This window comes from Nelumbo lutea, chromosome 8 (genome assembly GCF_056320005.1).
Source record: "Nelumbo lutea isolate HS-2025 chromosome 8, American lotus-T2T, whole genome shotgun sequence".
NCBI lineage: Eukaryota > Viridiplantae > Streptophyta > Magnoliopsida > Proteales > Nelumbonaceae > Nelumbo > Nelumbo lutea.
Window position 1 is genome coordinate 37,297,417 of NC_142691.1, and position 12,237 is coordinate 37,309,653.

The 12,237-nt window shown below is 37.3% G+C and overlaps 1 protein-coding gene across 5 annotated transcripts in view; it reads left to right on the forward strand.

The window, feature by feature from the left end:
- The window catches only part of LOC148843841 (centromere protein O), a 72,996-nt gene that overhangs the window by 17,085 nt on the left and 43,674 nt on the right, over positions 1-12,237 (forward strand). For 3 of the 5 annotated variants that reach the window (XM_088958605.1, XM_088958604.1, XM_088958607.1), the window contains 3 exons: positions 3,918-3,988; positions 7,073-7,131; positions 8,791-8,889. In XM_088958605.1, the coding sequence (XP_088814731.1) occupies positions 3,918-3,988; positions 7,073-7,131; positions 8,791-8,889 (229 nt within the window). Of the gene's footprint in view, positions 1-3,917; positions 3,989-7,060; positions 7,132-8,790; positions 8,890-12,237 lie in introns of all 5 variants that reach the window. The other 2 variants (XM_088958603.1, XM_088958606.1) reach the window with 1 other exon arrangement.

Here is a 12,237-nt window from a genome sequence, read left to right on the forward strand (position 1 = left end):
ATTTGGGTACAGAGTAAAGGGAAAAATCTTCTGGTTTCTCCTAAAAAGCGAAACCCAAAATTTAATAGATGCGATGGTAAAGGTAAGGAGAAGGTGCAGGACCTAGGACCTGATGGTTTCACGATGGCTTTTTATCAAGACTTCTAGGAGATAATTAAGGTTGACATTCAAAGTGTGTTCTCAGAATTCTTTGAAAGAGGGGTGATAAATCCAGGTCTAAACTTTACTTTTATTGCCTTAATCCCCAAAAGGGAGGGAGCTTTCCACCCTAAAGCGTTCAGACCCATCAGTTTGGTCAATAGCCTTTATAAGATCATTGCTAAGGTTCTTTGTTGAATAATTAGAGAGGTGCTTCCAACAATCATTTCCCCTAATCAAGGTGCCTTTGTGAAGAATAGACAAATTGTGGATCAAATCTTGATAGCAAACCAAAGTGTGGAAGGTCCAAAAAGAAGTGGGAAGAAAGGGTTGGTGTGCAAATTGGATCTAGAAAAGGCTTATGACTTGGTTGATTGTTCTCTGCTGTTGGAAATTCTAGGGTCTTTTGGTTTTGGGCAGAGGTGGTGTAAGTGGATAGAAGGGTGCATCATAACATGCCACTATTCCATTCTGGTGAATGGTAGGACGGTAGATCATTTTCTAGCTACTAGAGGCATTAGGCAAGGGGACCCCCTCTCCCCCTTCCTCTTTACCCTGATTGCCGAAGTTTTAGGGAGGATTATTGAGAGGGCAGATTCTAGGGGTTTGGTAAGTGGTTGGAGAGTTGGGAGGGATGGGGTTCTGGTCACTCATTTACAGTTTGCGGATGACACAATTCTATTTTGTGGAGGGGATGAGATTAGGTGGGTTAGTAACTTAAAACGTGTGATTAATGTGTTTGAACAAGTGACCAACCTCAAAGTCAACTTTGATAAGAGTTGTGTGATGGCATTAATATGAGTGCTAGAGAGGTGGAAGAAAGGGCTCAAATATTGGGATGCGAGATTGCTCAGTGGCCATTGAAATATTTGGGGCTTCCTCTAGGGGATAATCCTCGCAAAAGAAGCTTTTGGAATCCGGTGATTGAGAGATTCACAAAAAGGTTAGCCTCATGGAAGAAAAATTACCTCTCTTTGGGTGGTAGGATAACTTTGATTAAATCAATCTTGGCAAACCTCCCTGTTTACTTTTTGCCTGTGTTTAAAATTCCTAAGGGGGTGTGTAGGGTGCTGGAGAAACTTATGAGAGATTTCCTATGGGAAGCAGGGGGGAGAAAAGGGATCATAGAGTTAGGTGGGGTTTGGTTACCAAAGCTAAAAGTGATGGTGGCCTTTGTTTGGGTAATTTGCAGAAGAAGAATGAAGTTCTATTGGGGAAATGGTTATGGAGACTATTCATAAAAAAATGTTTATGGAGATTGACAAAGGAAAGGGATAATCTGTGGGCTCAAGTATTCCTAAGTATTCATGGGCAAGAGACAGATGGCTGGGATACGGGTGTTTCATCTAGGGCCACAAGAGCTTTTCCCTGGAAGTCTATTCATGCTATCCTGCCTGCCTTCATCCCTTTTATCAGGTACGACCTTTGCTTTGGTAATTTGTGAAGTTTTGGGAACATATTTGGGTGGGTGACACTATTGAAAGAGCAGTTCCCTTCTTTGTTTTCTCTCTCAAGGTTTAAAAATGAGCCTATATCACCTTCCTACCTTTTTCTAATTCTGCTCCTGATTGGAATCTGGGCTTTAGAAGGGCTCTTAGAGACTCGGTATTGGACTCCATTTCTAATTTGCTTAAGATTCTGGATGAGGTAGTTATTGACCCCTCTAGATTGAACAGTAGGATCTGGGCTCCTAATCCCTCGGGTATCTTTTCTTGCTCTTCTTTTTTCAAAGAATTAACCCATTCCCACTTGTCCCTTGATTTTCCCTTCCCAGTATTGGAACTTTGGGGTAGACCAATTTCTCCCAGAGTAGGTGCTTTCTGTTGGGAAGCTATCCTAGGAAAGTGTAACTCTTGTGACATGCTTCAAAAGAAAAGGCCTAATTGGTGTTTATCCCCACACCGGTACATCTTATGCAAGAAGAATAGTGAGAGCTGTTATCACTTATTAGTTTCCTGTCCTTTTGTATCAGAAATCTAGTGTTGGTTTTCTCTCTTTTTGGTTGCAGGTGCCCCCCCCCCCCCCCCAAGTGTGCACAGCTTGTTTAACTCTACTTCAGTGAGGGGTTTAAAAAAGAGAGGTAAAGTTTTGTGGAGATGTGTGAGAGCAGCTGTATGCTGGACAGTGTGAGAGGAATGAAACCAACGAACTTTCCATGAAAAAGAAAAAAATAAGGAAGCCATTATTGATTTAATCTATGTTAGGGTGGTTCATTGGGTCATCATTAGAAAATGGAAAGAAGTAGTTTGGTCTGCTCGCTTGATTACTTCCCCTGTTCCAGCTTGGACTCGTCCAACTTTGGGGTTCACTAAATTGAATTTTGATGTTAGCAGTGAAGGAAACTCAGGCCCTTTAGGTTTAGGTGGAGTGTTCAGGGATGAAGAAGGTCGAATTATTGCCATGTTCTCAGGCCCTATAGGTTGGGGAGATTCTCTGAGAGCTGAAATTTTAGCAGTTTTGGAAGGGATAAAAAGAGCTCAACAGCTGAATATTAGAAAACTGCTGGTGGAGGGCGACTCTAGGTTGGCTATTAACTGGATACAGAAGGAAAATTTCAGTTTGTGGAAGTTCTTGAATGAAAAAAAGAAGATTAACCAGCTCATTCAAAACATGCAAATTCAGTTTCAGTGGTCCAAGAGGAGTGCTAGTTCTTTGGCAGACTCTTTGGCCAAACAAGGTGTGGGAAGAGCTAGTTTCTTTTGGGCAATGTTGTAATTTGATGTCTACTTTTAGGGAGGGTTAATAGATTTTACCCCTCCCTCCTGTTGTATTTTTCTACCATCTCTTTTTCTTAATAAAAGTTTCTGTTATTGATAAAAAAAGAGATACACACATGGCCTTTGCAGAAAGGGTGCTATGTTATTTTAAGGGAACTCCCGAGAAGGGCATACTCTTTGCCAAGCATGGTCATATGAAGTTAGAGACCTATATAGGTGCTGACTGGGCAAGTAATATAAATGATAAGAGATCAACATTAGGTGGTTGTGCTATGGTAGTTGGAAATATTGTTTCCTGGAGGAGTAAGAATAGTCAGTGGTAGCTAGGTCTTTGGTTGGAGTAGAGTATAGGGCTATGGTCCATGGGGTTTCAGAGTTGTTATTGGCTCAGATATCTCCTAAATGATATGGGTATTGATTATGATAAACCCCTGGTGTTGTATTGTGATAATTAGGCTGCCATTAGGCATTAGTATTGCTATTAACCCCGTTTAGCATGATAGAACTAAGCACATTGTAGTAGACAGACACTTCATACGAGAGAGAGTGGCCTCAGGGGAAGTGTGTTGTCCTTTCATTGCTTTAGAAGAATAGCTACCAGATATTTTGACCAAGGGATTTCCTAAGGTTAAGCTACAGCATTATGTAAGCAAGCTAGTCATGCTTGACACCTATGCTTAGCTTGAGGGGGAGGGTAGACACTAGAGAGATAGGACCGAATCGGCCTTGGTTTTATTTATTTATTAGTCGCTTTCTGCTGTAGTGGGCTTTCTTTATGGGCCTCAATACTTGTTATTTTTTATGTTATTTTGAGTCAGCCACCCAACTAAGGGCACTCATGTAACTTTCCATCTTTTATAATTCAGTCAGCACATATTTAATCCAATTGATGGACACAGAGATTCGATCAGCTCGCTTACTCTTCCCTTTTCTTCCATTCTCTCTTCCTTCTTCTAAATCTCTATCAGAACTTCTCTTTCTTTCATTTTTCATTTTTCTTTATTCTATTTTTCAGATTTATTTCTGCTGTGATTTGCAACTGACTTTAAATTATTTCTCTAGGGATTCTGACAGGATGATTTTTGAGCGTCTACAGAAAGAATTTGAAGCTGCTCGTGCTGCTCAAACTGAAGGTAACTAACTTTTCTTTTACTCATTTCTTTGAACAAACTGTTTGTTACAGTTAGATTGCTTGGTGCTTCTAAGTGATTGGGCTGGACTTTGTTTTTATGCTGCATTTAGTCGTGTTGGTAAAGTTGGTTCTATCAATGTCACTCGGTTGCTAGAGATATGGTGGTTACTTTTTTTTTGAAAGTTTTTGATTTCTTGCCTCTAATTTTCTGATGATAAGTTCTTTAAGTTTTTTGAGTATCTAAAAATGTTAAGAGGTTAGTTTAAGTAAAATAAAGTCTGGTTATTGTTTGAGGTGCTATCCTAAAACGTTTGTAACACCAATTTTGGGATAAACCTTTTCTAGAGGTAGTGACTGACTGGATAGGGCCATGAACAGTTTATTTATTTGATACCCTGGTTGATGCTACCTTCTCTTTCCCCCTTTTGTCCAGGTTTCTCTCATATGGTTTTTGGGCATATTGTTTGAACATATTTTTGTTGTGTATCTATTGTGACTACACAGATCTATTAATGACTCATTTCTCAATATCTATGACTAGTTAGCTGGCCATATATGAATATATGATTCTGAACATGGGAGTTTAAGACTTGGAGATTATTCCTACGTTGACATGAAAATTTATGTAGAATTCTATGTCTAGAATGTAACACTAGCACCCTTTCTCATCATGGTTACATAGAAAAAACATTCATGTTATTAATAAAGGAGATAGAACATAATGTTTCAATGGAGGGCATATCCTTCATAAAGTTAGGTTGACTTTAACCATATTCCCATTCTGACATAAAAATTTATGAGGAATTCTATGTCTGGGATATGACACTACCGCCCCTTTCCTGTTGTTGTAGCTGCATAGAAAAAATTATTCATGTGATAAACAAAGGGAATGAAATGTAATGTTTCAGTTGAGAGCATTATCATTCATAAAATTCAGTGCCAGAATGCAACAAAAAATTAGTCAATATAATATTGGTCATCAATTAGTCAATATAATATTGAAGGGATGAGGATGCTTTGATGACAGTTTCACTACAACTCAACAGCTATAGAAGGTTTAAAATGTCAGTGTTGGTGGAAATATTGGTCATCCAAATATAATGTTGGAAATGTCGTCAATATTGTAAACATTATAGACATGGTGGAAACATTGTAAAATATGTTATTATAGGATGATTTTTTATTACATGATAAGAGAAGCAAGGCACATTTTTTAAACTAGTAAGCATGCACGCTTTTTTCACGTGGCACTTCTAGATAATGATAATGATGGTAGTAATGTATCTAAGAATTTCTATAAATATGTATTTTTATTTTTTCTTTTTATATTTTTTATTATTAATCGGATGCAGGTTGCAAAATCCAAATTTGATTACATAAACACCTCATCCAAATATCTGATAATCGGATCAAGTTGTGAAGTTTCAAGTATCATTGACAGGCCTACTTGCTTGGCTAGATTCTTCTTTTTGAATGTTTTATCTTTTTGGTGTATCATTTTTTGTTCATTTATATAGGGACTAAATTTAAAAATGAGTATTTTAGTCAAAAGAAAGTTCTACAATCTTATTAATATTTTTTAATAGTAGTATAAATATAGAATTATAGATATGTTCAGTTTTTTTTTTTTTTTTTCCTATAAGTTTTGTATTTCTTCTGTGTAAAAATAAATTTGATATGTTACACTTATATTTTGTATAGTATGATAATTGTATGTGCCTGATTGTTTTTTTTTGCAAAATTTATGTATTTTTTTCATTTTATATTTTACTAATTTTCATTATTTATTTATCACATTAAACGTTAATACATTTGACCCCAAAGTTGAACTGTTGACCTTTTCCAAACAGTAAATTAATTTCATTTTGGTCAGTTCTAAATTATGTATTTAATTTTCATCATCAATAAAAATAATTCTTGTTTATTACACCTATTTTTTTTTAACTTGATTAACAAAAATATCATAAATGTGCCTAATGTTTTCTACATTTTTGTAATTTTCTATATTTATTTCTATTTTTAAAATTTTTGTTACCTAACTATGGCTTCATAGGTTGATCAATTTGATTCGGATGATTAAATTGCTTAGCCAGGAGTCGGATAAAAAATGGTTTTGTTTTTGAGTTAGTTATAAAATATATAGGTTTATATTGTTTAAAATATTGACATAGATCTAATTAGTAGCATTTATTAGTAAAAATAACTTTATATAGGTTTTAGTAAAAAAAAATGGGAGTTAATACCATGAGTATAAGACTTAATGAGAGGGGATTAAATGAGGTGGAAAGTAATATTTGAAGTTATATTTTCAACTTTACAATTAGAGTTGGACTAAATAGACAAATATGAGCATTTTAGTAGCCATTAGAGCTGACATTAAAGCTGTAATAAAATGACTTTTGTACCCTTTCTCAAACAAAGAAATACAGGGTAATTTTAGTCGAAAAAAACTTCCACTCTACATCCACACTTTTATATATAGTATAGATTATTTTGTTTCAAATCATTAAATAAAGCTATGAAATTAAGGTTATAGACAAAATAAAACATTGTGAAATTGTCTTGTGAACCTTGAGATTCAAAACAACATGGAAGAATGGGTTCAAATACTATTTTGTAAACCTTAGGAAGACGATAACATTGCTACTCCACATATCTACAATATTGTCACCGATTCATGTCATAATACAATCTCGTGTACTCATGGTGCTGGTAGTGTTCACTGGGAATATGCTGGTTCTAGTAAAGTTTCATGTTACTACCCATGGAAATGGAAACATGCCGTTGAAATATTAGGAACTTTTTTGGACATCTAAACCATGATTAACAAGATAGACAAGCAAGTTTCATTGTTTTGTCAAATGAATTCCTTTGAATTTTATATTGTTGATCTTGGAATGCTTTTGGTGCATATGGTGCCTTTTTTACTTTTTAATAGACATTCATGATTGTGGGAAGGTTAATTTTCTCAAATGCTTTATCTATTTTGTTCATTTATACTTTCTAATTTTTATGCAGCTCTTTCCTATTTGCATCATTCAACTTTATTATTACATTCCTAATTAAAGATTAGCTTGTTTTGCAGAAATATGTTTGGATGGTGAACAATGGAATGATGGGCTGTTAGCTACAATTAGGGAGCGTGTATTGTTCTTTTCCATTTTAAGTGATTAGTTTTCTTTTACTGTTGTTTCTTTAGGCCAAACATTGATGTAGGGCTGCATATGGTATCCATTTGTCCAAATTCATATTTGAAGCTGATCAGGTTAAGGGTAATCCAAATTCAATATGTTTGTAATTGGATTGAATTGAATGCACCACTATCTGATCTGATCTGATAATATTTGGAAATGTATGCCCATGTATCTGCTATCTACATTAAATTTATATTGTATATCTTAGTAGAATTGTTTTAATGTTGTATGCTTACTAAATAGTCATAAGCTAACCTGTCATAGAAGTTATTTTCAATTCATTTATATTGTATATCTTAGTAGAATTGTTTTAATTCTGAATCTGATGAATAAGGATGAATTTTTATCCAAATAAATTTTTTGACAAGTGACAGGGTAAAAATATTTGTTCCAACTCCAAGCTGCACATGGAGTATACAGACAAAAAGGTGTACAACACTGGGTCTCCCAAGAGAGGCCACTCACAAATGACAACAGAACAAAAACAAAAGACAAAAAAGCAAATGACAACATTACAATATAGCAGCTGGTCCTGGGCAAACAATATTTTCCAACCCCAGCCTTAGCTAGAGAATCAGCTAACATGTTGGCACTCCTAGGCACCCATTTGAAAGAGTCATTCAAATCAGCACCTAGAGCTTGAGCCATTCTGACTAAAGGTCTGAAATTCCAAGGAGTTTGGTTTTGCTTGGTCATCCAGCAGAAAACACTTGACATCACCCTCAACTTCCACATTCCTTAAATCCTGCCTAACCAACAACTTCAAACCCTGAACCAAGGCCAAAAGTTCAGCTCTTGAAGAATTCCCTTGTCCCACTGGACCTGAAAAGCTTAGAATGATACTGCCCCCATGGTCTCTAACAACTCCCCCACCCCTGAGGGCCCCAGGTTTCCAAGGTTGCAACCGTCAAAGTTGAATTGGAGCACTTCTAAATCAGTAGGGGACCAATCAACCATCCTTTGTTGTCATCTCTGCTGAAATTCTGTCATCACCTGCCACTCCCTAAGCAGGTCATTGATAGAAACACCTTGAAAAGCCCCACAAATCACAGCCCAATGAGCTACCCTTACTTTTGTAAGTTCAGACGCTTCCTCCACAGGTTTGCACTTTTCTTCAAAAATCCTTGCATTTCTTTCACACTATAAGCTCCATAGCACCACCTTGCGAATACATTGTCAAGCAATCTTTTGTCTTTGTGTAGAGCCTTCAAAGACATAAGATTTGAATAGATCTATTACTGCACCTGGTGCCACCCAAGTTTTTCCAAACGGTGAGAGGAAAAGCTGCCACAAACTAGAACCATAGGGACAATGTAACAGAAGATGGTTAGTATTTTCCCCACTCTTCAAGCAAAGAACACACACATGAGGAGAGAGAGCCCAGTGTTTCCATTTCCTTTGGAGCCTTTCATGGGTGTTGATGATTTGGTTAACAGTCTCCCAACAAGAAGCCTTTATACAAATATTAATGAATAAAACTTGGGTCTAGGTGCATCTGATTCAATCCGGTCCATTTTCAGCCTTACTTTAGTAACTATTCTCTTTTGGATTGATATTGTATGTTGACTGCACTAAATTATGCTAATTAACCTTGAATTTCATATATCAGGTTCACATGGAAGCAGATAGAAAATCAATGCCAGGGGATACAAGCATGCTACCGGATCCTCATTTCCATGGGAAGACTACTTACAGAGTTGGAAATAAGGTACTAATTTTTCTGATGCAGTATATTTTGAGTGGGTGGACTACTGGCACATGTGAAAAACTCTTCGATGTCTAAGAAAATTTTCTACTCCTTATTGTTCCCTAAAACTGGTATCCATTTAATAAACTAGGAATATTTGCAGATAATACATTTTTTGTTGGTTCAGGACTATTGAACAACCTACTGCAGTGCTTTCCTTGGTATATACTGAATAACCCATAGGTTCCTCTGCCTGGCAATAGGGATCAGAATCAGGAAGTTCTGTACCTCATATATAAGTGGTTGCCTATGGAGGTCAGTTTGAGAGCTTACCTACAGGACATACCATACTATGTGAAGGAACACTTTTCGCCAGTCCAGATTCCAGACTGCTGATCTGATAAATTGTTCATGTGTCAAATCCTAGAGCCCAAGTCTGCTCTATTCCAACCTTGGATTGCAGTTTTGTTGATTTAGCAATAACCCTCTAATTTTTCAATTTCTTATTTTAAAAGTTATCTATAGAGGAAGCTTGTATCTAGAGAAAGCATATGATAGGGTTCCTAGAGAGATAATTTGGTAGGTCCTAGAAAGAAAGAGGTTCAAAACAGGTATATAGACCTAATTAAAGATATGCATGAGGATGCAACAACCATGTCAGAACACCTGTAGGGGAACATCGGATTTTATAGTTACGATGGGTTTTGACAAAGGTTCGGCACTGAGCCATAATTTATTTGCACTGATCATAGATGAATTGACTAAATGTATTCAGGAGGAGGTTCCATGATGGATCTTGTTTACTTATGACATTGTTTTATTTGATTAAACTAATGAAGGATTAAATGCAAAATTAAGCTTATGGACAAATACTTTAGAAACAAGAGGCTTTAAAATAAGTAATACTAAAACAGAATATATGATATTTAAGTTTAATAATACTAGAAGTGAAAATCAGGGTACACTTGGGATTGGAGACCGAGAGATAATTCAGTGTGACCTTTTCTGGTACCTTGGTTTGATAGATCATAACTAGGGGGAGAATGAGAGATTGAGGAGGATGTTGCCCATAGAACTAGAGTTGGATGGGCAAAATGGAGGGGTGCATCTGGAATTTATCGTGATAGGTGAATACCACTTATAGATGGTGCCAAGTACACAAACACCAAGCAATTGGATGGAGCAAGAAGGTTTTAAGAGTGCAATCGGATGGAGAAGAATGCTGAAAATTGAAACCAAGACATTTGTAATCGGGGAAATGATGGTAAGAGGACTTCCAACTTTTGAAGATAAGGGAGTTGAGGATGGCAACAGTTCTGCTGATAGGGGAAGCAATCAAGTGGTTTAATGGTTTTATAGATGGTGCAATTTTTTTCCAAAAGAAACCTGGACTGGAAGGAAATGCTGGAAGCAAGGGGAAGGAGGTGTGCACTGAAAGAAGAAATGGGAAAGAGTGGCACCTAACTTTCATTGAGTTTTTTGGATAGGGTCAAATGGGTTTTTTGCCCCAGAAGAAAAGAAAGCACAAGGATGGTTTTAAGTGTTAAGGTTGCTTCAAAAATACCTGGTCATTGCAGCTGGAGGACTTAGAATACTTAATTAATACGAGATAGAGATTAGAAGAGGAGTTTTGCAGGGGAAAATTCCAGAGTAGAGATAAAAGAGAATGAGGGGGCAGAAAAAGAACTTGATCAGTTTCAGATGGCTGGTTGAGTGGTTATGCAGAAACTTCAAAGCTGTCTATAATCCAGAGTAAAGGTGAATGGGAGCAATGTCTGGTGATATTGGCCAAGGAAGATGTGCAGAACTGGAGCAAAGTGGGTGAAGCTATATGGAGGAACCTAAAATTGGAAGTAACTCATGCTAATCCCTTTTGGTAAAGGCAAAGCGTTGTTGGATCTACTTGGTGATTCACTAGAGATCAATGCAGTTTTGGTGGAAACTGAAGAAGGGCAAATATTGATATCAAGATGGGTGCCCTTTGTCAAACTTAAAGTCTTAATAACAGGGAAGGTGTAGTATAAGGATTTTAGGGCTATCGTTCCATCTCTGGTCAAAGTCTACTATGAGAGTGATAGCTAACTTATGTGGAGGGGTTCTTGTGGGTCTAGTCCTGGGTGATTTGTATTCAACGACCACTAGAGTTCTAGGAGCAAGGTATGAAGGTTTACAGTGTCTTATTAAACGTGGTGCTGTAGGAATGGGGTGTTCAATTTACAGGTTTGATAAATCATGTGGGCTGGGTCCAGGATTGCAAAAGAGGGGCTTGGGCTGAACCATGTTTGAAGATTGCATGAGTCATTAAATTATATTGGGTGAATGTGTGAGCAAATGCTGTTTTGATAGATAGCACACGAGCAGATGTTACATGTGCTAGAGGTCTTAGGTCCACCTACTTTGCCAAAGTTTGGACTAAAAAGTTGTGGGCCTTTAGCAACTCTTGTTAGTGGATTGGTTTGAACTGATGTACTTGAACCAGTTAGGTGTGAACTGACAGATGTGATTTTAAGTAATCATGTGAGGGGGCAGGGAGGTGGGCCTAACTTAAAACAAATTGAGTTTGGTTGGGTTGGACTTTCAGATGCAGGTCCAAGAGTTATTCTTCTCAATATAAAAGTTTTTTATTAAAAATAAAGAAAAATGAGATCCCTCCTTCCTCTTCATCCTCCTCTCCTTCGTCCTCCTAACCCCCCTCCTCTTAAGGAGGCTTACGCCTCCTTGTGTTCGGGAGGCTTACGCCTCTTCCGTTCTAAACTATGCCTCATGCCTCTAGGTAGTGGAACGTCTCGCGTCACGCCTCTGCGTTTTAAAACATTGGTTCAAAGATTGTGTAATGCTACTAATAGATAACGAATTAATAGGCAACTTTGGAACATGTAAAACATTTGACAGAGGTAGGCCAAATGATTAAGATATAGATATGGATCCTCAACCAACAAAGGAGGAGAATGATCCATTAGCTAACCTCACTTTATCTCTGCTAGAAAGAAGGGTGTATGATTGGAAAAAGGTTGACTTACCAGTCATGTGATTGGAAGCACCCGAATCAATAATCCATAGAGATTAGGAGGTATCTGTAGACACATGCAATGCATAAGCTAAGTTACCTGAGGAAGAAGTAAAAGAGGTGGAAGGAGTGGGTCCAAAATCTGCTTGTGCGAGAGCACTATCATATTGGTCCAACTGGTCACAAAAGGCATTGATAATATTTTCCTTGAGATCAGAACTAGGGGGGCAATCCTAGGGATTCGCAGTATTACTTCCACTCTGTGGTTCATGAGAGGCCCAGTTAGCCGAGGTGAACTTCAGAGTTAGTTTCTTATTCTGCTCTTGTGCTGATCTCTTGCTTAGGTCTTGTGCCCACTTCGA